Source organism: Saimiri boliviensis, chromosome 15, assembly GCF_048565385.1.
Source record: "Saimiri boliviensis isolate mSaiBol1 chromosome 15, mSaiBol1.pri, whole genome shotgun sequence".
NCBI classification, from domain to species: Eukaryota; Metazoa; Chordata; class Mammalia; order Primates; family Cebidae; genus Saimiri; species Saimiri boliviensis.
The window spans coordinates 30649644-30676898 of record NC_133463.1 but is presented as its reverse complement, the minus strand read 5'-3'; the positions used below and the strand labels follow the sequence as shown (position 1 = coordinate 30676898).

Here is a 27255-nt window from a genome sequence, read left to right as displayed (position 1 = left end):
AATTGAGCTCTTTGTGCCAGGCAGGAAGCTAAATGTTTTAAGGGCATCATCTTATTTAGTTTTCTATTGAAGGACTGATGAATGTGCCATCCAAAATATATGGAATTGGTACACTGATTATTTCGAGTTGAAAATGTTGGAGAGATTGTAGTTTCAGAGTGTTTGATGACCCATCTCTTCCTGCATGCAGCAAGCCATAAAGCTTCCTCCAGTATTCCTCTGGAGTACTTGTCCCTTACTAGGGGGAGAAAATAGCACCTATTGCCAGAGACTGGAAACTGGGGGCTGCTTTGGACCTGAATATACTTTCCAAAATAACCTCTGTCTTCCACTGAGTTTACACCCCACAACACACACGTTTCTCCTAATGATTCCACAAGAAATTTACTGCCCCTAGCCAGGTCCCCTTTCTTCTCAGATTTGCAGTATAAAGTATACTCCCCTAAAAAGTATAAAGGCATCTTACATTGGCCACTTCACTCTCTTGTGAAGATCTCCATGTACATGTAAAACTAGTTTGTATGCTTTTCTCTTGTTAATCTACCTTGTGTCAATTTGGTTCCTAGATCCAACCAAAGAGCTCATGTAAGAGCAAAGGGGAAAGAGAGTTGGAGGTGATCTCTCACGTCCCTCCACTATCAATTAATTCTAAAAGTACTGTAATTATCTCATTGTAGAGAGGAGAAAGCTGAGGCTCAGAAAGGTTGAGTAACTTGTCCAAGAGCACACGGCTAGAAGAGTCCAGGTTCTCCTTCCAGAGTCTGAGAATCCAGACGCAAATTTGTGGCTACTTAATTCTAGGGCCATATGCTACACTACTAATCCAGGAGAGACACCAAGCTTCTCAGGCCTTGGGCTTCTCCAGCTGAAGATCTACATCTAGCTATTTTAGTGGAAGGTTAGGTCAAAGAAGTTTGTTTGGTTTTGTCACCTCTTTTTGGTTGTTGTTGTTGTTCAGCCTCTGTCGGTCAGGCTAAATGGCACAATCTCGGCTCACTGCAACCTCTGTCTCCTCGGTTCAAACTATTTGTGCCTCAGCCTCCTGAGTAGCTGGGACTACAGGTGCACATGCCACCATGCCTGCTAATTCTTCTATTTTTAGTAGAGACAGGGTTTCACCATGTTGACCAGGCTGTTATCAAACTCTTGACCTCAAGTGATCCACCGACCTTGGCCTCCCAAAATGCTGGATTACAGGCGTGAGCCACCATGCCCAGCAGAAGAGATTTTTGAAAATTAAATCTAAGATGTATTGCAGAATTTGCACACAATTTTAAGACAAAACAGAAGTATTTGCTGACTTTTAAGGTCTCAGCCCCAACATGCAAAGTCTTAGGCATAAACATCTAGGGACAGAAAACAAATCGGTGGAGCTAGGATGACTTATAGTTACTAGTGTACTTCTACCATAACTCAGTGATATCTTTTTCCCCCCTCAGTTTTAAGCTTGGAGCTGGGACCATATAGAACCGAACCTTGTCTTATAAGTTCAAAAGGTTAGATTTAATGGTCTTAGACACATTCCAGTTTGAAAATTCTATTGATTTTCCCCTTTTTCTTCTGTCTTCATGCTGCCAGTTTTTTCTATGAGTTAGTCCTGTATGCAGCACTAAAACTGATGAATGACCTCTTCTATCCTACAGTAGCCAAAGTGAAGTCTGAAAGATGTGAAGAAATATGTTTGTACATTGGCACACTGCCCTGCAGAGAACAGGTGCTCAATAAACTCTTCTTTCTTCCTCCTTTCCCTTTAAGTTTTAGCTTGCTGGTTACAGGTGAAGGTGGCAAGAGAAGACATATCAAAAGATAAAAAACCCAAAATTGTTACAAAACCCAGCTCCTAAGGAATTCAGTAGAGAGACTGATTGTTTGGTGGTAGTCATTAATGTTGATTCAAAAACTAGTTTTGGTTTTCTTTCCTCCCAGCACAGGGTTAGAGATTGCCTTTCTCTACCCTCTTAAAGTTAGGCATGGCCATGTGATACTTTGGCCAAGAAAAATGTGGTAACTTTTTAAGAGCAATTCTTGACATTCCTTTCGTTTTCCATAGACTGGCAACACTCCAGAAATGACAGACAGGATACATCAACCTGTTACCATTAAACACGATGTGAAGCAGAGCCTCTGTGGTCCTAAGAGACATGTATGAGATACAAACTTTTGTAGTTTTTAATCATTTGAGGTTTTAGGATTGTTCACTGTATGAACAAAACTTGCCTATTCTGACAGATACGGTGGTTCAGTGGGTTATTCATAAAGGCAAAATGCGGTTGTGAGCCATAGAGAGGGCAAGATGGTTCCATGGTGTCCCCAGCTTATTTTTTGTTGTTTCCTGTTTATTAATCTCATCCATTGGAGAATTCCATGACAGCACATACTGTATTCTAGGAACTCAACTGTCTGTTGGATGAATAAAATATTTAACAGGAAGGCCACGATACCTGTCCCTGACCAATTACAAATTTAGTTTTTCATGAGGTTTTTTAAAGGGCACCCATCATACCACAAAACCCTGTGCACCACAAACTACCCCCAAAATTAGTGGCTTAAAACAACTTTCTCCCAATTCTGAATTCAGCTGGGTCATTCTGCTCAGTGTAGTGCCTGCTAAGGCTGGGACATCCCAGTTAACTTCTTCATGTATGGCTGATGCTTAGTTGGCATGGCTGAAAAAGCTGGGGTTGGGCCAGATATCTTTCTCTCCACCTAGTTTCTCCAGCAGAATAACTAGACCTCTCTACACAGTAGCTTAAAGTGCCAAGAGCAAATGTTCCAAGAGGGCAAGCCCTGACGTGCAAATTCTTATCAAGCCTCTGCTTGACAAATGTCCCATGGGCCAAATCACATTAGCCCAGAGTCAGCGTGGCAGAGGACTAACTACACAAGAGTGCATATACCAGGCATGGTTCATGGGGGCCGCCATTGTTAACAGTCTACCCAATCTAGTGATCATAAGCCAGACAATCGAAGTCACACTTCATTTTACAAATAAAAAAGCAAAGACTCAGAGATGAAGTCACTTGCTTAGATAACATACGTGGTAAACGGAAAACACATCTTTGTTTACTTGTCAAATCTTTAAGTCAAAGGCTAGTTAAGCCTTTCACTGTATCTCATTGCCCCTAATCTTTAAACTCCTTTCCTTTTCTTGATTCTTAGGCAACTGTGAATATCTGTGTTCCAGAAGATAACAATGTAGATAATCCAAAATGAAATGTGTTTTGTAGCATTATCTGAGCAGTAGATATTAGATGACTAATGCGTTATGCTCAGGAAACTCTAACATTTCAAAGGAAATAACGCCATTTTATAACACAACCACTTTAAAAATCTTCTGATGTTTTCATCTTCACTAGAATGACAAAGCACCAACTTAAAGTAAACCAACTCTCCACCTTTTTCTGAGCTTGCTATGTTTCCTAAGAAAGAAGGAAAAGGTCAAACAAGAATTAAGTCACTAGGAACTTGAAGAAAGAGCTACCACAATATATGTACCCAAGTTTACAGTATCAAATGGTTCCCGGTAGCAGTTGAGACCCGAGGCATATAAAAACATTTTCATTTATTCACATATATATTCACTTTACAATACTGCATTTTAACATACATAAAAATCTAAAGCGTTTTTAAGAATTTTTCAAAGTCTTGTACTGATGCTTTGGCAATGTCTTCACAAAATATTTCATCAGGAACAGATACTAATCTGTCCAAAGAGATGTAGTTAGGTTTTGCTGGATCATACTGCGCTCTTCCTAAGTAGGTAAGAAACAAGTGTCTTTCTTTGACTTTAAACAATCTTGTATTAAATACCTAGAAAAGAAAAAAAGTTTTTTAAAAACATTGCACACTGAAGGATGAAATATTAAAAAGTTTACTTGGCAAAAATTTTAATAGGTTAACCAATACAAAGTACTGACCACATGTTCAGTAAGTATGATAATGTCATAAGATTTAAATCCTATAGTTTCTGTTAAGAAACTAGAAAAAGGGATTCAAAATCAACATACAAAACAATAATAAAATAATTAAGGGCTACACTGTGGGCAAAGAAGATTGAGTGCTCCAGAGACAGAGGAGAATGTGTTAAAAAAGCAAATCCTCGGCCAGGTGTGGTGAATCAGGCCTGTAGTCCCAGCACTTTGGGAAGCCAAGGCAGGCAGATCACCTGAGGTCAGCAGTTTGAGACAAGGCTGGCCAACATGGTGAAACCCCAACTCTACTAAAAATACAAAAACTAGCTGGGCGTGGTGCATGCCTGTAATCCCAGCTATTTGGGAGGCTGAGGCAGGAGAATTGCTTGAACCCAGGAGACAGGTTGCAGTGAGCTGAGATCACGCCACTGCACTCCAGCCTGGGCAACAGAGTGAGACTCCTCAAAAAAAGAAAGAGCAAATCCTCAAGTCTCACCCCAAAACTACTTAATCAGCAACCTGGAGAGCAGGACCCAGTAATCTGTCTTAATAAGCCCTCTAGATGATTCTGATATCTACCAAATTTGAGAACCAATGTCAGACATCAATGTTAATATAAAAAATTTATTTATTGCTCTAGCATCTGTAAAAGGAAAAAAAAAAATAAAAGAAAAATTTATTTATAAGATTTCATACATCTCTGCTTCTCTCTTTTAAAATTCCCACTGCTCCCCCTAACTAGCATCAAAATGAAATGCATTTGACCTCTGGGAGAGTAACTAGGGAAAATATGGCTTACCTGCCTCAGAGTAAAACTCCTAGAAACTAGAGTGGTGGTGCAGGGGGAGGGTTGTTGGCCACCAGGGGCCACATTGCCATTGGCACAAAAATTTCATCCCATTAATGACACATTAAATTTTTGGGAATTAAAACAAGAAAAGTACCCCTAGCCTGAGAATTATTGGTCCCCTATAATCCTAAGGTGGACTTCAGCTTTGCCTTCCCAGAAAGTCACAGAGGGAGGGAAGAGCCAAGGTTTCAGGGGATCCTAAATATAACCTCTTTCGTTAGCTTAGTGATTTCCTGACGTTCATTAGCCTAAAACTGCTTTTGTTAGTTATCCTTTACCTTCCACCGTGTCTTCTTTGAAACGACTAAACTCATCATGGTTATTGAGTTATATTTCTTTCCCCATTTTTAATTAATCCTAAATTAATCTGCCAACCAGTATTATCTGCATGACAAATTAGTTCCACGCCACTGAGTTTTAAACACCAGCCAAAAATTTCAAGTCTATATCGTCCCCTTCACAGCCTTATTGTCCGTTAATGTATTATTTCATTAATAAGCTTTTTATTTTTCTGGGTTTTTCCCCATAATTCCACCCAGTCTCTGGGAATCTGAGAATCTCAATTTGGAAGCCACAGTTCTACAACACAGCTTCTCAGAAGCTAGGGTTTGGGGTGTCTAAAATCTGTGTTTTTAAGTGATTTTCATGCATCTGGTCAGCTTATATTTTATTCTGCTTGGAAAGCTCCTCTCCATCTTTGAAACACCACTCATTCTTCTGCAGACAATTCAAATGTCACTTCTAGCAGATCCTAGTAAATGGCTTGGGTTTTTAAACCTGACTGCTGGAGTTCTAATCCTGGCTCTGCCCCAACCTCGTTACTTGGGTAACCTTGGACAGATTACTTACATCCCTTTAAGCTTCAGTTGTTTATGTGTAAAATAGGGATAATAATAGCATCTACCTCATATGGTTGTTTTGAGAATTAAATGTGTTAATACAAATAAAGCAATAAAGACTGAGCAGGCACACAGTAAGTACTCAATTGCTATTATTACTTCTGTAATTCTACCACTTCTAAATTAAATTAATCATGATGTAGGAGCTCTGGTTAGGATTCTTTACCATCACGAAAAGCAATTCCATTTTTAAGCCTGTCTTCCACACTCAATTATAAGTTCCACAAGAACAGAGACCATGTCTGCTTGACTTCTATATCCTTAGTGCCCAGCATCTAGCACTGACAGATGCTTAGTGATATGCTGGGAAAAATGACTGGACCACCGGGGCTAGGAGGGGACAATATCAGATATTCTTACCATCACCTGTGGTCACTGAATTGCCCACCAACCCAGGGAAAAACAAAGTGTCATTGCTTTTTTGTTGAATATTATTTCACAATTACTTCATGAGCCAAATTCACAAAACTATAGGTTTCTAACACTTTTATAATGAGTGTATTCACATTTGGTAAAATAGGAAAATCCTATATTAAGGGCCCATTCCTAGTGAAGTATAATGGACAAAAAAAATTTAGCTGTATGTGAAGGAACTGGACCAAATGCAATCTAGTTCTGAGAGTTGTGTTAAGGTCATATTTCTTTCTTTTCTTTTCTTTCTCTTTTTTTGAGAGACAGAGTCTGGCTTTCTTGCCAGGCTGGAGTGCAGTGGCGCAATCTCAGCTCACTGCAACCTCCACCTCCCAGGTTCAAGCACTTATCTGCCTCTGCCTCAGCCTCCCGAGTAGCTGGAATTATAGGTGCCCGCCACCATGCCCAGCTAATTTTTGCATTTTTAGTAAAGACAGGGTTTCACCATCTTGGCCAGGCTGGTGTTGAAACCCTGACTTTGTGATCTACCTGCCTCTGCCTCCCAAAGTGCTGGGATTACAGGCGTGAGCCACTGCGCCTGGCCAAGGTTATATTTCTTTTACCCATCTTCTTTCAAAAACAGGAACATACCTATTATAGTAAATGGAATAGAGGGATCACTTAAATAAAATTTCACTTTCTCATTTATCCAATAAATATTGAGTGGCTATTTGTATGGGAAACAGAAAAAAAGGATTGGATTTGAGAAAATCCAATCATTCATTTGTTCAACAAATATTGTGTGCTTACTTAGTGCCATGTGTAGTTCTAGGCACTGGGGATTTGGCAGTATATAAATCAGACTAAGTTTCTGTTTTTACAGAGTCCATATTCAAGATTAATGATCTTGTGAACAGCAGATACTATCCCTCACTAAAGAATAAGGAAGTTTCATTAACTTAGAAAATATAATTACGGCTTTGCCATGATGGCAAACTGAAACTGTTTTATATTGGGATGGGAGATCATTACAGTATGGCTTATTGCTTCATGGATTTAAATAAAATGTGACTAAAAAGTACATGTATCAGTGAAAGGACCTTTAAGGAAAGTGATCTATTTCAAAGTAAAATGGAGAAAAACATGAGAGAGACTACATTCGATCTGTTCTGCCCGATTTCAACAATCAGAACTAGGAGTACGTAGAAACTCCAGGGAAACAGATTAATCACTGATTTCTCCTCGGGAGATGTACATTTGTTGGAAGTTGTAAGATGTACATTTCCTGCAAGTTGTAAACTATTCCCAGTGCACAGCACTATGCAGCTGGAGAGCAGTTCCGAATGAAGCGCAATAGTAGTGCTTACAGAGAGAGCTGTGAGTGGCATTACCTGTGGGAACTTGACAATGATGTGGTGGGGAATGCTCATCACATTGTGCACATAATCAAACGTCTCGGTAAGTTTCCTTTTACTTGCAGTTAACATTTTTGGGATTTTGGTGACCATATGTTGAATTTCGTTATGTTTAAAACCAAGTTCAAGATGATAAACCTAGAAGAAAGTAAATTTGCTATGAATCCTAAGTAGAAATATTTATTTTGGCACCATGCTAAGGCTGCGCTGATTCTTTTCTTTTGGGATGGGAGTCTCGCTCTGTTGCCCAGGCTGGAGTGCAGTGGCGCAATCTCCTGCCTCAGTCTCCCCAGTAACTAGGACTACAGAGAAATGCCAGCACACCAGGCCAATTTTTATTATCTTTAGTAGAGCCAGGGTTTCACCATGTTGGCCAGGCTGGTCTTGAACTCCTGACAAGTGATCCACCTGCCTTGGCCTCTCAAAGTGCTTACAAGCGTGAGTCACCACGCCTGGCCATGATTTTTTTTTTCTTGAGACAGAGTCTTGCATTGTCGTCCAGGCTGGAGTGCGGTGGCATGATCTCAGCTCACTACGACTTCTGTTTCTTGGGTTCAAGCAAATCTCCTGCCTCAGCCTCCTAAGTACCTGGGATTACAGGCACCTAACAACCATGCCTGGCTAATTTTTGTATTTTTAGTAGAGATGAGGTTTCACAATGTAGGCCAAGCTGGTCTAAAACTCCTGACTTCAAGTGAGCTTTCCACCTTGGCCTCCCAAAGTGCTAGGATTATAGGCATAAGCCACTACACCTGGCCATGATTCTTTTAAAACTTAAAATAACATTTTAAAATTTGGAGATAGCCAGACACGGTGGCTCACACCTGTAAACCCAGCACTTTGGGAGGTCAAGACGGGCAGATCATGAGGTCAAGAGTTCAAGACCAGCTGGGCCAATATGGTGAAACCCCATCTCTAATAAAAATACAAAAAAAATTAGCTGAGTATGGTGGCACACGCCTGTAGTCCCAGCTACTTGGGAGGCTGACACAGAAGAATCACCTGAACCTGGGAGGTGAAGGTTACAGTGAGCCGAGATCGAGCCACTGCACTCCAGCCTGGCAAGAGTGAGACTCTGTCTCAAAAAAAAAAAAAAAAAAAAAAAAATTGGAGACAGCTACACCAGTGCCTTCAAGGAATTACAGCTTCCAGCCCCTGGGGTCACTGGAATTTCAAACCTCTCAGCTGAGAAAGAGCTACACAGTGATCGCCATGAAGACCACCAAAGGGGCAACCATAATTACGAGACAGAATGAGTGACATGGAAGGACTGGCAGGTCAGTGGCATGGGCCCAACACCAAACAGATCCTTCAGCAGCAGTATCTTCAAAATGCCTTTTAAGCTTTTGCCCCCAATTGCACTCCCATATATGTTGTCTGAAAAATGACATGTCAACATTCCAGGCAGAGATGATGAACTAAACACCCGAACATGGGCCAAGTCCTCTACTTGCTTTTATAGTGTCCTGTGTGCTCCCACAAAGTCACTGCCCCTGTCACTCTGGATTTGATCTCCATTAGACTGTAAGCTCCTTGAAGGGAGGGGCTGTCTCCCCAGCATAGCGCTTGGGCAGGAGCTCAATAAAGACTTCTTCAATAACTCAGCTGTTCACTTCAGGAAACAGCCCTTACATAGTAATTTCAAATACTACTATGGCTTTCTATACTAACTAGTCAGCTGCCCTTGGCTTCATTTATTCTCTTGGAGGAAGGATGGTAAAGAGTGTCTGGTATGTTCTGTGACAGAATGAGAGCTGGCAATTGGGACAAGTGCTAAGAAGAGCAATATGGCCACTCCTCTCTTCATAGAAGTCTTTTGGATCCAGCCTCCCAAAGTCCCCAAGACGCACATAGACTGTCATGCTGGGCAACAGGAGTAGTTTCATAGACTGGTAACACTGCCCAGGTAACAAAGATGTCAGACTCCCGTGCTGGCAACAGAAGCAGTTTCAGGGCATCACTTATATCCTAATCTATTGCTTTAGGATGGCGAGTATCAATGTCTGCAAGGTAATTTACTCATGTAACACCTAGTCAACATGTGGAAATATTAACTGAAACAAACTGATTGCTAGACATTTGTTAATTGCCTATTTCTCATTTTAGAAATAACTTATTTTAAAGTCTAGTTTTCTTTAAGATGACAACAGTAAAATCTATTCTCCTCAGAGGATTTTAACACTTAAAGAAACTGATTTCTCAAAAGCCTAAAGTCTTACCTTCATATTTTCTTTCACAGGTTCCAGACTTCCAGTGAGCAGCCTTGGGAGACGAATTACCAGATCTCTGGTCTATGGTTACAAATAAAACAATCTAGTGTTACTATAGGTGCATATTTAACTAGTTTGGAAAACTAAGGCATTACTAAGATACAAAGTTAAAACTTAAAATATGACCCAACTGGCCAGGCACCGTGCCTCACACCTGTAATCCCGGCACTTTGGTAGGCTGAGGCTGGCGGATCACAAGGTCACAAGTTTGAGACCAGCCTGGCCAATATGGTGAAACTCAGTCTCTACTAAAAATATAAAAATCAGCTGGTGTGGTGGTGGGTGCCTGTAACCCAGCTATTTGGGAGGCTAAGGCAGGAGAATTGCTTAAACCCAGGAGGTAGAGATTGCAGTGAGCTGAAATAGAGCCACTGCACTATAGCCTGGACAACAGAGCAATACTCCATCTCAAAAAATAAAATAAAATAAAATATATAAATGAGTCTAGTGGGTCATATATATGACCCAATCATATATACGTGTGTGTGTGTGTGTGTGTGTGTGTGTGTGTGTGTGTGTGTATGACCCAATCAGAAAAATGATAGGAACTCCAGGAATATATAAAGTTAGTACTGTTTGGAAAAAAAAAAAAAGAAAACAAAAACTGAAGGAACCGGTTTGATGAAGTATTATAAAATGATGTAGCTTTATGTTTAAACTAGCAGGATAATTCATTTTGTACAAAAAAAATACCAGGAATTTATATGATTCACATGGGCCAGGCATCTGTTAGGAACATGAGATTTACCAGCTACTAAAATGTACCTGACATGGAAATAAATAAATTCTCTGCTTTTATTTACCTTCTTCACACTAAGTTGAAGTTCTTTCTGAAAAAATCCCAATCTGTTATCCAGTCTTTCCACTGAAAAGTTCAGCAAAAATGGTGCTTTTCTGACCATCTGTGCAACATCTGCTTTACTGAAATTTTTTGAATGCAGATAAGCCACCCTAGAGAAACATAAATATACATGCATGTGATAAACATTTACATTCTTTTTTTTTCCTGAGACAGAGTCTCATGCTGCTTTCCAAAGTAACAGCTATTTTTAAAAAGGCTCCCACACTCTAAATTACTAACTAAATAAAAACATTCTGTAACAGTGACACAAATATAGTTAAAACAAAAGAAGCATTTACCCAACTCTGGAATGGTTTCCATTTATACTTGAAAACAGAAACTAATTATGAAATCTACGAATAGGTATCAGGTTGGTGCAAAAATAATTGCAGATTACTTTCAACAGCAAAACCGTGATTGCTTTTGCACTGACTTTTAGATTCTCTTTTAAATTAATCTGATTTATTACTTGGTAAGAAAAAAATGAAATGGCATCTGCTTAAGATTTTTGTTTTTGATGAGAACAGAAAAAACAAAAATTAAGAAAATAATTTGTATAAAAAGAAAAACCCTGCCGGGCGCGGTGGCTCAAGCCTGTAATCCCAGCACTTTGGGAGGCCGAGGCGGGTGGATCCCGAGGTCGAGAGATCGAGACCATCCTGGTCAACATGGTGAAACCCCGTCTCTACTAAAAATACAAAAAATTAGCTGGGCATGATGGTGCGTGCCTGTAATCCCAGCTACTCAGGAGGCTGAGGCAGGAGAATTGCCTGAACCCAGGAGGCGGAGGTTGCGGTGAGCCGAGATCGCGCCATTGCACTCCAGCCTGGGTAACAAGAGCAAAACTCCGTCTCAAAAAAAAAAAAAAAAAAAAAAAAAAAAAAAAAAAAAAGAAAAACCCTTAAGCATGGTTATAATTGAGAGAGGCATTTCTTAGGTTAGCATATTTACTGAATATTTCTTTTCTTTTCCATTTTTTTTTTTTTTTTCCCAGACATAGTCTCACTGTATTGCCCAGGCTGGATTGCAGTGGCATGATCTCAGCTCAGTGCAACCTCCAACTCGAAGGTTCAAGTGATTCTCCTGCCTAAGCCTCCCAAGTAGCTGAGATTACAGGCAAGCACCACTAGACCCAGCTAATTTTTCTATTTTTAGTAGAGATGGGTTTTCACTATGTTGACCAGCCTGGTCTCGAACTCCTGACCTCAAGTGATAAACCTACCTCGACCTCCCAAAGTGCTGGGATTACAGGCATTGAGTGATGGCACCTGGCCTGAGTACATATATTCATAAATAATTTTTACTACAGTCTTTCAATATGTATTTTGTTAACTGAGAGATTTTTCTGCTACATTTTTGAAAATCTATCTAAAATATAGAAAGTTTGATTATAGAATAACAGTATTGATTTTTTTAAAATCTAAGAACATAGTAAAAGACAGTTTTACTACATGTCTAAAATATATCAGGATACTATCTTTTTTCATTCCAACCAGAAAAACAAAAAAAACCCTTGTGAGCCAGGTACATTTTTCACATTACATTTGACAAACCATGAATTCCGGAAGTTAAATAACTTGTCTGAGGTCATCACCTAATTAGTGACAAAACTAAGATGTGAATTAAGGCCTGTGTACACCTAAAGCCTATGGCATTTTTATACTATATACCAATACTTACATTACTTTATAATCACATGATTATTACTCCTTTAAAAATAGTTCCTTAGAAGCCATGAGAAGAAAATATTTATACATTTAAGTATATAAAAATGTTAAATGCATGGCAAAAAATAAAAACCTGCTATAAATGAAGTCAAAGACAAGTGACAATCTAGGAAAAATATCTGCAACATGTCTCAGAGACTAATTTTCTTAATGTGTAAAAGAACATTTACCAGAAAAGAAGAAAAAAAGCCTGATTAAAAAATAGCAAAGGATATATTACAGAAAAGTAAACGTAAACAGAAATGCAACATATGAAAAGATGCTCCAAACAACTTTCCATGTGTCAACGTTCCATGTTTCAACATTTGATGCTTCAAGCCAGCAAATGAAATATTCTTTTTATCTATACCGTGAACTGAAAGCAAAGTGTGATAGCACTGTACTTGTGAGGATAACAGGGAATCTGGCACCTCTGTACACTGTTGGGGAGAGTATAAACTGGAAAACAACCCATATGAAGGATAATTTGGCAATGTCTATTAAAAGTTACAGATGAACATACCCTTTGACCTAGCATTTCCACTTCTAGAAGTATGTCCTACAGAGAGACACCAATATATGTGATTTTTTCGGAAGTATCTACAAGGTAAGTCACTGCAGCCTTGTCCTAACAGTGAACTGGAAACACACCCCATGCTTAACAGTAGGTACTAGGGAGATCCACAGCCTGGACTGTACTAGAGTTAAAAAGAATAGGAAGTACCAAGAAAAAATAATCTCCAAGATATATTTAAGGTAAGATAGTGGGATAAATAGTATGTATAAATGCTACCAATTGTTACCTATTTGTGTTCATGTGTGTATACATAGATATACGCTTTATAGAGTAGAACATTGCTAGAAGATTGAACAAAAAATCCTGATAACAGTAGCTGTATCCAGAGGTAGGTCTTGGAAGGCCGAGGGACAGGAAAAAGTAGGAGAAAAGGAGGTATTACTTATTTTTTTGGCAGCAAGGTTCGGCATTTGATTTAAAAATTATCAAAACTATTGCCCACATTGTAATGATTCTTCCAATAAAAAAATCCAATAAAAAAATTGCCCACCCAACCAAAAAAAGAATATTTAAAGAATTAAAATGCAGGTTATTCATTTGAAAATTCTCCAAGGATTTTAATTTTTTATTGAAAAAATAAGTACATGAAATCAGTGCTATTATAGAAATAAGACTGCTGCATATATCAGAACCAGAAACAAAGTTCATTTAAATAAAGGTTCTCATACCCATGCCTATTCAGTATTTTTTTTACTGTATGCTCTTTTGAATACCTGTGGATGAATTACCTATTTAAAAATTCTAAGTAATTTTAAAAAACGTTCTGCAGCTTAATTTGATCGCCAGCCAGGTTTAGGAATCACTGGACTCTGCTATCTATGTGAGAATATTCCTTATTTGTTAGAAGCATGTGTGATTTGAGCAAGTAACTTAAGCTATTAAGCTTAGGTTTCCTTCAAAGAATTAAATATAGAGAGACAGTATGCAGTAGTCAGAACTCTGGAGTTTAACTGGGGTTGAAACCACTTTACTCTGCTACTTATACTAACGGTGTGTAATCTTGGGCAAATTATTTAACCTCTCTGTGCCTCCCATGTGCAAAGGGGCTATTAACAATAATGGTGCAGCCTATGAAATGATCCCTACTCTCCTGGTATTCATGCTTTCTTGGAATAAATCTTGAGTAAAATGGGCAAGCTGGTTTTTGACTGGAGAATCAGTGTTCGTGACAGCCAGGAAAACTAGAGCTGGATATGTCAGATGAGTTTCTTAGATCACACCCTCTCCCCTCTGTATTGTGATAGCCTATCTATATTACACCAGACTATTACTCCCATGAAGAGAAAAACTGTGTCTTTGATGTCTAAAGTTTAGCCCAATGTCTCGCTTATAGAAGGCCTCAACTCGTTCAATTTAATAAATGCAGTTTGGGCAGGGCGCGGTGGCTCAAGTCTGTAATCCCAGCACTTTGGGAGGCCAAGGCGGGTGGATCATGAGGTCAAGAGATCGAGACCATCCTGGTCAACATGGTGAAACCCCGTCCCTACTTAAAATACAAAAAATTAGCTGGGCATGGTGACACGTGCCTGTAATCCCAGCTACTCAGGAGGCTGAGGCAGGAGAATTGCCTGAACCCAGGAGGCGGAGGTTGCGGTGAGCCGAGATCGCGCCATTGCACTCCAGCCTGGGTAACAAGAGCGAAACTCCGTCTCAAAAAATAAATAAATAAATAAATTAATTAATTAATTAATTAAATAAATGCAGTTTTAGTTTCCTTTTCTTTCCTAATACAGAGAAAAGACAATAGACTCTGATGGTTTAAGGAACTGCAAAGCTCTCTGAAATGTAGTGAAAATCAGCATCAGTGTGGAGAACCGTCTGGAGGGTCAAGACTAGAGGCAGATCAATTAGCAGACCGCTGCAGTGACCTTGGTGTGCTACGATGGGGAACTGAGGCAAAATAGTCAAAGATTCAGAGAAATGTGATGACTGAATTGAGCTATAAAAAGGGTAGAACTGATGAGCTTTCATGATTTGTTAGTTGTAGATGATAAAAGAAGAGAAGCCAACTTAATACCAATATTTCTGAGTTGGGCAAAAGAATATTCAGCAAATCTGGGAAAACAGACTGGCTTGGGTGAGAAGTGGGGGTGATGATGATGAATTGAGAATGTTAACTTAAGGACAGGGGTTTTGCCTTGTTCTCTGTGGTATTCCCAATGCCTGGTGGGATTCTTATCTCACAGATCTATATCCCACTGTATTTATTTTCATAAATTCAATAATTCTTTGAATGGTGAATGAAGTACAGAGATATTTATAAAAGTACTCTTTAAAGAAGAAAACAAGGAACAACCGAAATAGCCAACTTATGGAAAAGATTAAGAAATTACACCATAATTTGCCAAGACAATGTCAAATGTCCACCAACAAAAATTGGCCAGACAAAAACTACAAAAGATTAGGCTTTCATATCTTCAAGTGCACTCTCAGATAAGTAAGCTATTTGTTAATGTGGTTTTTTTTTCTTTTTAAGAAAATAACGTACTCCAGTTTCTAAAGGGAAAGAGTTAATAACTGACTCAGTAATAAGTTGAAAAACGGCCGGGCGCGGTGGCTCAAGCCTGTAATCCCAGCACTTTGGGAGGCCGAGACGGGTGGATCACAAGGTCAAGAGATCGAGACCATCCTGGTCAACATGGTGAAACCCCGTCTCTACTAAAAATACTAAAAATTAGCTGGGCATGGTGGCGCGTGCCTGTAATCCCAGCTACTCAGGAGGCTGAGGCAGGAGAATTGCCTGAACCCAGGAGGCGGAGGTTGCGGTGAGCCGAGATCGCGCCATTGCACTCCAGTCTGGGTAACGAGAGCGAAACTCAGTCTCAAAAAAAAAAAAAAAAAAAAAAAAAAAAAAAAAAAAAAAAAAAAATGAGTTGAAAAACATAAAAATCAAAATGGGGCCAGGCATGGTGGCTCATGCCTGTAAAATACCAGCACTTTGGGAGGCCAAGATGGGCAGATCACTTAAGGTCAGGAGTTCAACCAGCCTGCCCAACGTAGCAAAACCCCGTCTCTTGTAAAAACACAAAAATTAGCAGGGCATGATGGCGGACCTCTGTGGTCACCCAGCTACTTGGGAGGCTGAGGCAGGAGAATCGCTTGAACCCAGGAGGCAGAGATTGCAATGAGCCAAGATTTCGCCGTTGCACTCTAGCCTGGGCAACAGGGCGAGACTCTGTCTCAAATAATAAAATAATAATAATGGGTAGTTGAATAAAAGAAGTGTTGTAAATACTTAATTTAGATCAAAGAATGTCTATAACAAAAAAAATAACATTCATGTTCATTATCTCAGTAGATGCTTGTACAGCAGACACTTAAAGAATAACTTCCACATGGATTTCCTTCATCACCACTTCTTGGGTTATATGAGAATCCTTTTAAAAGTCCTACCTGGTCTTCATATTTTCAAGGTCTTCAGAGAAAATTGCATAATTTTTTGTCAGGAATGCTCCCAGTTGGTTATCCTCTATACCCACATCTTTAAGAAACAGGAGTATTTGCTTAATGTCTTCTTCAAAATCCAATCTCAGAAGGAGGTTTGCTGCATCTGGATGTTTTTCTATCCTGGACAAATCCACTCCTATAATAAATTATAAATACTGTTTGAAGATGACATCTTAGTTCACCCATTAAACTCATATACATAAGCACAAGAAATTACCAGTGGAGATCCATACCTATCCAAAGGAGCATAATAGAAACTTCTAAATATTTTACTTACTTACTTATTTAGACAGAGTCTTGCTCTGTCACCCAGGCTAGAGTGCAGTGGCGCAATCTTGGCTCACTGCAACCTCTGCCTCCTGTGTCCAAGCAATTCTCCTGCCTCAGCCTCCTGAGTAACTAGGATTACAGGCACCCGACACCACACCTGATTTTTGTATTTTTAGTAGAGACGGCATTTCACCATGTTGACCAGGCTGATCTCAAACACCTAACCTTGTGATCCACCTGCCTTGGTCTCCCAAAGTGCTGGTATTACAGGTGTGAGCCATTGCACCTGGCCAAAACTTCTAAATATTTTAAAACTAAGTTGGTTGCAGAAACAATATAGTATTTATTTTAAAAATCAAGTACAGAGGAAATTAGAGCATTTAATGTTACATTTCCCCCCACCAAAAATTCACTAAGGCATATTGGTGTAGGGTCCCCATCTTTGTCTAAGGGGTCTTGAATATTGTTTCAGAACGTTGGTCAGTCCCTAATGAACCCCATAGTAACTGGTGCTTCTGCAGGGTAACAAACAATATGAATAAAATGAAGATTTATCATTTCCTTAGTCATAAGCATGATTTAGAATATATGTTTATGTTTTCCATCATAGTGGGAATAAAAATGACCCTGTGCCTTACTCATCATTGTAATCTCTAGGTCTTTAGCACAGAGACAAGTCCCTTGGAGAAACTCAAGAAATATCTGAGTGAGAACAAGTGAACACATAGCCTTTCAAGTATACAAAAAAGCAGAAAGTATACAACCTTAAACCTCCACATTTAAAACTTCTTAGTGACATCCACAATCAAAAAAATGAATCATCATATTCATTATAACTCCAAATATTATTAGAACCAAATATAATTATAAATCCAAATTTCTTGATATTACACAAGTATTGATATAAGATGCCCATGAACAGCAAAATGGATTAAATACACATAGACACAATGATATGATTCGGCTATGTCCCCACCCAAATCTCATCTTGAATTCCCATGTGTCGTGGGAGGGGCTGGGTGGGAGGTAACTGAATCATGAGGACAGGTCTTTCCTGTGCTGTTGTGTGATAGTGAATAAATCACACAAGATCTGATGGTTTTAAAAATGGGGGTTTCCCAGCACAAGCTCTCTTCTCTTGTCTGCTACCATGTAGACATGACTTTCATCTTTCACCATGATTGTGAGGCCTCCCCAGCCACGTGGAACTGTAAGTCCATTAAACCTCTTTCTTTTGTAAATTGCCTCGTCTCTGGTACGTCTTTATCAGCAGCATGAAAATGGACTAATACACACACTCATAGAATGAAGACCAGAAACAGATCCAGGATAAACTAAAAAATGTTATTATACAAAATAATGGCATTTCAAATCAATGGGGGAAAAGATGGACTATTTGTTAAAATATATGGGACCACCATAGTTTTTAAAAAATTATAATTCTCTTTATATCTTATGTAGAAATTAATTCTAGATAAAGAATCTAAACATATATTAGCTCTACTAGAAAAACAAAGAATTAAAGAAAAGTAAGTTTAACTACAGAAAAGTATAAAACCTATGTATAGTAAAAGCTATTCTACAAATTGGTACTAGTGGTTACCTTTGAGAAGTGGAACTGGGGATGGAGAGAGGGTAAGAGGTCCTTCTCTTGTAATATTTGCACTTTTGACAACCAGATGTAATTCTTTTGCAATAAAAAAATATTAGTAGAAAAATAGATCCAATTATTATACGGACAAATAAGTAAGATGAAAACCACTTCCAAAAATCTGTGATAAATGGGGGAGCAGACGCTTTAAAAATAACATAAAGGGTTCAGACTTCACATTTAACTAAATATTACAGCTGACATGAACTGAAGTGCCTTGCTCAGCATGAGCTGTCACACCCTGACTGTGCTTGAACAGAAATCCTGAAAAGCTGCTTTTTAACAGCAGTAGGAGAGCAGAATCTCAACAGGAGTGCACACTGCTCTCAATGCAAATAACTTGGGCTCACTTCATTTCATTAACTTGAAGAAATAGTCTCTGAAAGCCTACTATGGACCAGGCACTTCTGTTAGGTACTGGGATTATAAAAAAAGAATAGCACATGAATCTAACCTCTAGGTGACCAGTCTAGTTGGGCTTTACCTTATCAGTTCAGTAATTACAAATATTACCATTGTATTCAGTTATGGTTACACGTATTTAGTACATCAATCGGGGTCTAGCAGGCTATATGTACTTCACGACATGCCCTGTGAAGTACAAATGACAAGGGCTTTAATGAAGGGACTCTATACAGCAGTGCGAGCAGCCTTAAGAGAACAAACAAGAGCCCTCCCAATGCTAAAGAGACAAGGAGGCAAAATGTTACCAGGGCACAGAAGGACTAGAGGCTATTAAGGAAGGGCTGCTCAGGAGGAGCTGTTGTCATGGAGCGAGGCAATTACAAGACCCAAAGAAGGGAAGGAATAGGGGAATAATATCCCCACCTGGCCCTTCTACCTTCTGTCCTGCAGGTGCCTCCCACTGGCTGAAGCTGCCAAGAAGCCAGCTAGCATAGGAGCCCTAGTTCACAGGGGTTGGCCTCCTGGGATACAGATCAGGCAGAAAACAGGTCTCAGAAGCAAACAGAGAAGAACTAGGACTTGGGTACTCAAAAATACTGTCCGGCAGAGCAAATAAGTCTCCCCTAAGTTACTGTTATTTAAGTTACTTCTAAGACAGACTGTCGGAGTATCAGCATACGGGTAAAGGAATGGTGGAAACATCCCAAACCTGTAAGTATATTGTAATACTGAAAGACGAAGACTAGGCCAGGCACGGTGGCTCATGCCTGTAATCCCAGCACTTTGGGAAGCCGAGGCGGGAGGATAGCTTGAGCCCAAGAGTTTGAGATCACACCGGGCAACACAGTGAGAACCCCCCCTCTACAAAAAATCAAACCTATTAGCCAAGATGCATGTGCCTGTAGTCCCAGCTACTTGGGAGGCTGAGGTGGGAGGATCACTTGAGCCCTGGAGGTCAAGGCTGCAATGAGCCAAGACTGTGTCACTGCACTCCAGCCAGGACTGTGACAGAGAAAGACCCTGTGTCTCAAAAAAGATAAGATGGGGACTGTGTCTTAGGTTTATCTTGTATCACCATAGCACTTGCCATAGGACAGGGAAAGCTGTTTTGAAAGGAAAGATGATTATCTCCTCACAGCAGATGTCATCCTTTTCCCGCCTCTGAAAGTATATTTTTAAAAATTATATATATTTATGAGGTACAACATGATGTTTTGATATCTGTATACATAGTGGAATTAAATCAGGCTAATTAACATATTCATCATCTCACATACTCATCTTTTTTTTTGTGGTAAGAACACTGAAAATCTACTCTCTTAGCAATTTTCAAGTATACATTTTTATTAACTACCATCATCATGCTGGACAATAGATCTCCAGAAGTTATGGCACCTACACCTGTCTAATTGAAACTTTGTACCCTTTGCCCAACAACTCATTCCTCCTCACCCCGACTCCCCAACTCCCTCTGCTCCTATGAGTTCAACTTTTTTAGCTTTCATGTATAAGTGAGATCACGCAGTGTCTGTCCTTCTGTGCTTATTTCACTGAGCATAGCATCTTCAAGGTTCATCCATGTTGTTGCAAATAACAGGATCTCATTTTTCAAGGCTGACTAGTACTTCCGTTGTGTAAATATACCACATTTTCTTTAGCCATTCGTCCACTGATGGACACTTAGGTTGATTCATTTTCTTTGCATCTCTCATGTGGGGCTTATCACTGTACCCTTTATCCTTGCTTCCAGTTATTCTTATATATTTAGATGTTACTGAGGACTTGAAGCTTCTTGAGAGCAAAGGCCATTCTAAACATACAGGTAACATTTGGGTAACTGGGCACAGAGACATGAGTATACAATTATAATAGAGTGTGATTAGTGCTAGGATCCAAATGAGCAGGGACTGAAATGAGAGCCTGAGGAGGGTCACTCTATCTGCAGGGTCAAGAAGACACTTTAGAAGTTACTTGGACTTCAGTGATATTCTCCAGTTGTTGGAGTTGGCTCAACAAAGGAGCGAAGTGGCAAGCCATGAAGCTGAACAGGTAAGCAGAAGCCATATGAGGAAGAGTTTTGATGCCATGGGAAGGTTTTGAAGGATTTTAAATAGGTCACTGACTTAGATCTATATTTCAGAAAGAGCTCTAACACGGAAAAGATATCAGAGTCAATACTGCTGAGGAGAAGACTGTCAAGATAGAAGGCTCTTGCAGCCACTCAGGGACAAATGAGGACCTAAACGAGGTAGTAACTGTAGGATGAGAGAAGTGGATGGATCTGAGAGAAATAGAGACGGTAGAATCCATAGGATGAGGTGTTAAATTAGATGCAAAGGGGGACAGGACAAAAGCAGTAAGAATCAAGGACAGGACGAGTGCGAAGGCTCATGCCTTCCCAGCACTTTGGGAGGCCAAGGTGGGCGGATGGCTTGAGGCCAGGAGTTCAAGATCAGCCTGGCCAACAGGGTGAAACCTCATGTCTACTAAAAATACAAAGATTAGCCAGTCCTGGTGGCACACACCTGTTATCCCAGCTACCAGGGAAGCTGAGGCAGGAGAATCACTTGAACCCTGAAGGCAAGTTGCAGTGATGGCACCACTGCACTCCACCCTGGGAGATGGAGTGAGACTCCATCTGGAAAAAAAAAAAAAAAAAGAATCAAGGATAACTCCTAAAAGTTTCTAACAGGGCAAAGGTTTTTCTCTTTTTCCTCTCCTGTTAAAACACCTCCCAAAAATATGGGGAATGAGAAACAAAAAATAAGATCATTCTTTGACGAAATGAGATTCTATCCCCCTACCACAATAAATGAAAACAGATGAAAGCATGGCAACAGCTTTATCAGAGAGGAGAAAGAAGGCATTGAAATGCCTGCAAATGAGAATCTGGCAAGTGGTAAGCAATCAGTACCACAAAAAAAACTCAAAAGCCCCCAAAATTGCAGTCCCTAGAGATCTGAGAGATTTAGAGGTGAGATACAGACTAAAAACTGGGGGATTAGGTATGGAGAAATCTGACCTCCCCCAGATCCAGTTCCTCTCAATGCATTAGGAGAAAGGAGATTCAGTATCTGGGAAAATCAAGTATGAGAAGCACCAAACCCAGAGAAAACGAGAAAAGCAAAAGATGGTAATGAAATTCCCGACTAAAAATAAGATGACTAAATGAAAATTTGAGGGAGATTCCCTGGCTCCTTCAGCTCTCCAGATCCAAGTGTAACATAATGGTCAACAAGTGAAGACAGTTACAGAGCAGCCTTAGACAGAAACCATCCAGATCAGGAGGACAGTGGCTTCAGGAAGGACAACAGAGTAGTGGGGCGAGCAGGGAACACTCCACTCTGGGTAAATGCAACACATCATCTCATAGGGTTAACTGGGGAAAACGGTGCTGAGAAGCTATTGAAAGATATGAAAGGATTTAACCCCAGAAACAAACAAACAAAGCAACTCATCAAATGAAGAACAAGACAACTATTAATGCCAGAAAAATGAAAAGTTGTAAAGGAAGGTAAATAACGATAGCATACTTCTGGTTAGGGCAGCTTCAGGATATGGTTAGTAATTTAACCCATGCAATTTAGGCTATCGGCATATGAGTACTTTTGGCCAAGTTAACAGGCCAAAGTGTAACTACTAATGATTTATGTAAAGTTGTAACTTATATTAGGAGAATTGAAAAGAATACAGGAAAAGTACATGTGTACATACAAGAGATTAAATGACATCTAAAACTGATGAACCAAACAACAGCACTACAAACAATTATTTTAAAATGTGGAGGTTGGACACAAACAGAAAGAATGATACAAGTTAAGAAGATACATCTGGGGAATAGGATGCAAGATCAGCAAGGATGAGGCAGGGAGCAGAGTTTCTCACTAGAGGCCTTTTTATACTATTTGACTTTTGCTTCTGTTGGTATACTACTTAGTAGAGATTAAAATGTTAATTTTAAAAAGTAAAACAAAAACGTAATGACGAGTACACTGAAAAAGTACCCGTAGCTTAGGGAAACTTACCTAAAAGAACTAACTTCTGCAGAGTCTCAGAATGATCCACATAGTCTCGTAGTGTGAATGAAGATGGGGGCAATGGAGGGGCTGCAGTAATCTGAATAGCCTCTTCCTCCGAAATTGGCTGCATTGGAGACAATGGGGGCAAATCATCCAGTTCTTTGAAAGAGAGAAACAAGTTAGTGCTCTAATATGCACACTTAAAACTATTTCTACAACGACTGCTTCTTGCCTTGATTGCTTCTTTCAGTGGTTAAATCTTGGAATCATTTTAGAATTAAACATCCAAGAAGCCCCCAAATTTTTCACCTTTTAAGAGGTAAGGTTAAAACTATTTAGACAGACTAACTACTGTTACTCCAAGATCAGAAATTGTTGGTAAATTTCAAAGCGCACAACTCCTTTCCTTCATTTAATCAGTAGGTGACAATGCTAAAGATCACCAGACTTTCAAGTGCATTTTGAAACAGAGATTGAATCTACTATAGCCTGTTAACTTGGCCAAAAGTACTCATATGCCAACAGCCTAAATTACATGGGTTAAACTAACCATATCCTCAAAGTCTGTTTTGATCCAATACCCTCCCCTCCAAATACCCTCAAATACATCTTTAAGAGGACTTCTATGATTGTTTCCACAACCTGTAGTCCTCTCTACAGGAGATGTGATTCTCTCTAGTACAGCCCTGATTCTGAGGGTTTGTTTTTTTAAAATCAAACACAGTATGGAAGACATTTAGAACTACACATTACCTTAAGCTAAGGAAGTGGGTCTAGGATCTCTTGTTCCGTTTTTTGCCTCTTATCATTAACTATCCTTTTTCATCAATAATAGCCAGCTTCTTCTCCCTACCATCTCCCCAGCTCTCTTTCCTTCATATTCTACTTAACCTCATATTATTTCATTAGCAGTGAAATATTCCTAGAATGGGATTCACAGGAAGGAGAGGACTAAAAAGCGACATGAGAAAACTTTCTGCAGTAATATAACTGTTTTATTTGTTGATTGCAGTAGTTGTTACACACTAAATGCATATATCAAAATTCATAGAACTGTATACCCCAAAAGATGAATTTTACTTGATATGATTATACCGTAATAAACCTAATTACTACTTAAAATTTTTTAAGAATCTAAACAATAAAGTATTTAGAAAGCAAATGCTTTATATGTGTAGCTATAAAATAATCTTACACGTTAGCCCACAAACTTCTTTTTCTTAGCCAGTAAAATAAAGGCAGGATAGAAGTCCATCAATAGAACTGGCATTATTTTTTTCTTGCTTGGTACAAAATATTACCTAAAATGGGCTAGTAGACTGTAAACAGGCAGCTCATTTACATGGCCAAAGTAGGGAAAGGGAGAGTTTTCTGAAAGTTCAGAATTACCTTCTAGAAACACCTCAGAATCAAAGCTGGGTATCTTTTGTGTCTTCTCTGATGGTTCATTCACGGAAGGAAGCGGAGTGATTTGGGCAGAATTATTTTCTTGACTACTTGAGCTAGTAGTCTGGGAACTATTCCATAAGGAGGAAGTCTTGTAAGTCTTAAATCCCCACTGGAGAAAGCAATTGTCAGAGGACATCTGAGGCTGAGCAGAAAAGCCATGTAACAATGTTCTCCCTGGTCTAGTAAAATGTTTTGTGAGTTGCGCGGCATTAATGAGGCTCCTCAACTTAACTGAGTTAAACCATCTGGGTATCTGTTGGGCTGACAAAGCCATTTTTCTTAAAGTTGTCTACAAAGGAAAGATACAACTGTCAAGAGAAGAGAAATTTAATTTACTTATGTGTTTAAAACAGTATTCAAACAACAAAATAATAAACTGGAAAATATTTTTTTCTAAATGAAAGGTATTTAAATATATTTAGTCTAAAATAGTAAGACGTTTCTTATGCACAGGAAAAGCCAACAACAAGGCAATCTCAGTTGCAAACCAACAGACAGGAACTTCTGAGCTGGAAAAATAAAGATATACTTTACAATTGTAAAACAAACTGCACAACCACTGGCACTAAGAAAAACGCTTAAAACACAAATCTGAAAATGTTCAAATGACAGGGGCCTCACTAATCTGTCAATTCAATCATTTAAGGAGAATAAGATGATGCAATTCGGTGTGAAGGATATTTCAGCAGCAGACTGCTGATCCAAGTAACAATGAATTACTCAAATGCATTTTATGTATATAAATTAGTCCAAAATGAAAAAACAGAAATCTACTGTGTCCCAAACGAATCATCAAAATATTATCACTGACATATAGAACAGAGAAAGCAGTTTCTTGCTTCATTCTCAGGGCTAAACACTGTTGATTATTTCACAGATAAAGTTGTTCTTCCAAAGGGAATTGAACAAAACCAGTTTTGTTAAGTTTTGCTTCACTGTAGGAAAGGAGAAAAAAGCCTTCAAAAAGGAAAGGTCAAAACTAACAAACAAAACCAAGTGACAGAAATATATAAGCAACCAGCAATGAATAAATGTATATTTTGACTTAAAAAGTAGTTCTTTTCAAAAAGATTTTTTTCTCAAGAAAGGCAAGTGCTATGTTAAATTCCAGGAATATAAAGGGATTTTATATTTAGCCAGCTAATTAAGAAGGTAAATTTGATGCCTATAATCTTATGTTAAATAAGACAATCCGTATAAAACACAGGATGGAGTCAGGATAGAAGAAATGCTCAATAAATGTTAGCCATTATTATTGATTACACAACCAAACACAAATGGATTCTGCTGAATCAACTGCTGCCTGCAACTTTATGCTGTTCTTCTACATAGTGGAATTTCGCTGGTTTTATGCTCTAAATTAGACCAAATAGTCAAGGGTCTAATCTCTTCTTGGAGATTTGTAGTTTGGGGAAGTTTGCTGAAAGAGATTTTACAAAAGTCAAAGTCTCCTTTCATTCTGCAAATATTTTATTATTTTTTTATTTTTGAGATGGAGTCTTGCTTTGTCACCCAGGCTGGAGTTCGGCGGTACAATCTCGGCTCATTGTAACCTCCACCTCCTAGGTTCAAGTGATTCTCCTGCCTCAGCCTCCCAAGTAGCTGGGATTACAGGCACCTGCCACGACGCCCGGCTAATTTCTGTTTTTAGTAGAGACGAGGTTTCGCCATGCTGGCCAGGCTGGCCTCGAACTCCTGACCTCAGGTGATCCACCCACCTCGGCCTCCCAAAGTACTGGGATTACAGGTGTGAGCCACTGCGCTAGGCCCATTCTGGAGTGATTTTTAGAAAATTAAGTATTCAAAATAACCTGATGGGACAGGAGGTTTTTGTTAGATTTCGGTAGGAAACGAGCCTCCAAATGCGCCAAGGTTTTCCCTCAAACCTACGACATTCATTCTCTGCACAGTAGTCGTAAGGGCACTAAATGGGAAGCAGAAGATCTCAGTTGTGCTACCTTGACAAGGCTATTTCTGGCAGCCATCTAACAAAATGTCTAGCTCATGATGTGGGTGTGGGGAGTCAATAACCATTCTTCAAACAATTTTTTTAAAGGCTAAGGGCACAAGATGATTCATAAGGCCCCTATCAGCTCTAACATTTTTGACGTCTAAGCGTTTCATCCTACTTCAAACTCCTGAAATCCCAAATTCACCCTGAAGCCTTTCCACACTCAATACCCCGAAACATCAGGAAGATTCACTTTCAAATTTTATCCAGTCATTAATTGTGCATACAACTGTTTATCCTTGCATTTTTATTTGCAAGTGTACTATCTTCTCCACATCATTTCACTGTTGCCTACACATCTTAACTGATTAATTGTTCATTCTCAAGAGCAGGGCTGGGTCTCATCTTGGGATCCACCCTTCCAGGGACTATTTTCCACTCTCCCAGAGCCCTGCACAGCTCTAATGCTTGCGGAATGGAAAGAAATCCATGGCAAGTAGAGTTAACTCACTTTCTTACACAGTATGCAAAAGCGGGTAAGGCATGTGCAGATGTATATAAAAGCCCTGTGAGGTGGTAACCGTAAGTCTAACACCGTCCTTTCATCAGGAAAATTACAGAAAACCCTTAAAGAAACTCAAGCCTATTAACAATTGATATATACAGCTCATATATATGTATACCTAGTGCTTTGCTAGAAAAAGGCACTGAAATAGTTTTTCGAGGGTTCACGATTTCTACCTATCAAAGGTTATACATGAAATCAGGAAGGAAAGGGAGGTTATGGGCGTAGCTTCCGAATAAAGGGTCTCTCAATACTTCCCTAGGCCATTTTAGCCCATTTCAGTTCCCCAAACCTAACTTCCGCAGGAAGGCAGAGCCCCCTCCAGAAGATTCTCACACAGCGCTAATCAGCAAGCATGGTTGAGTTTTCATTACATCAGCCGGGGAAAAACACAAAACCAAACCAATCACCCATGACTGGGCCGCGAAAATCAAAGGCTCTGGGCCGCGGCCTAGACGCAGGTGCGCCAGGACCTGAACCCCTACCAGGAGCGCCATCCCCGCGCTGGGGCAGCTCCTGCTTTACCTGTGGGGAGGCCTGCGCCCCGTAGCGGGTGCCCCGGGGACTCGCCCGGCCGCGCGCGCTGTCCCGCCAAGCCGCAAACCCGCTCCGCCGCCCTGCAGGCCCGGCGCAGCCGCGCTCCCCGGCCCACGTGGGCTGCGGCCGGAGTGGGCGAGA

General features: G+C 39.7%; 1 protein-coding gene across 2 annotated transcripts; it reads right to left on the bottom strand.

Annotated features, from left to right (window-relative positions):
• Positions 1–3542: 3542 nt before the first annotated feature.
• On the bottom strand, positions 3543–27216 carry MTERF3 (mitochondrial transcription termination factor 3). 2 transcript variants are annotated; one of them, XM_010349384.3, is made up of 8 exons: positions 27103–27216; positions 24002–24369; positions 22619–22771; positions 16214–16403; positions 10500–10647; positions 9646–9717; positions 7403–7564; positions 3543–3810 (listed from the first exon to the last, which is right to left on the bottom strand). In XM_010349384.3, exons 2-8 carry the CDS (start codon positions 24333–24335, stop codon positions 3616–3618), a joined length of 1254 nt encoding a protein of 417 aa, XP_010347686.1. In that variant the 5' UTR covers positions 24336–24369; positions 27103–27216; the 3' UTR covers positions 3543–3615. The 2 variants fall into 2 exon arrangements, with proteins under 2 accessions (XP_010347686.1, XP_003938797.1); XM_003938748.4 differs by having other exon boundaries at positions 24002–24350.
• Between the last annotated feature and the right edge of the window lie 39 nt (positions 27217–27255).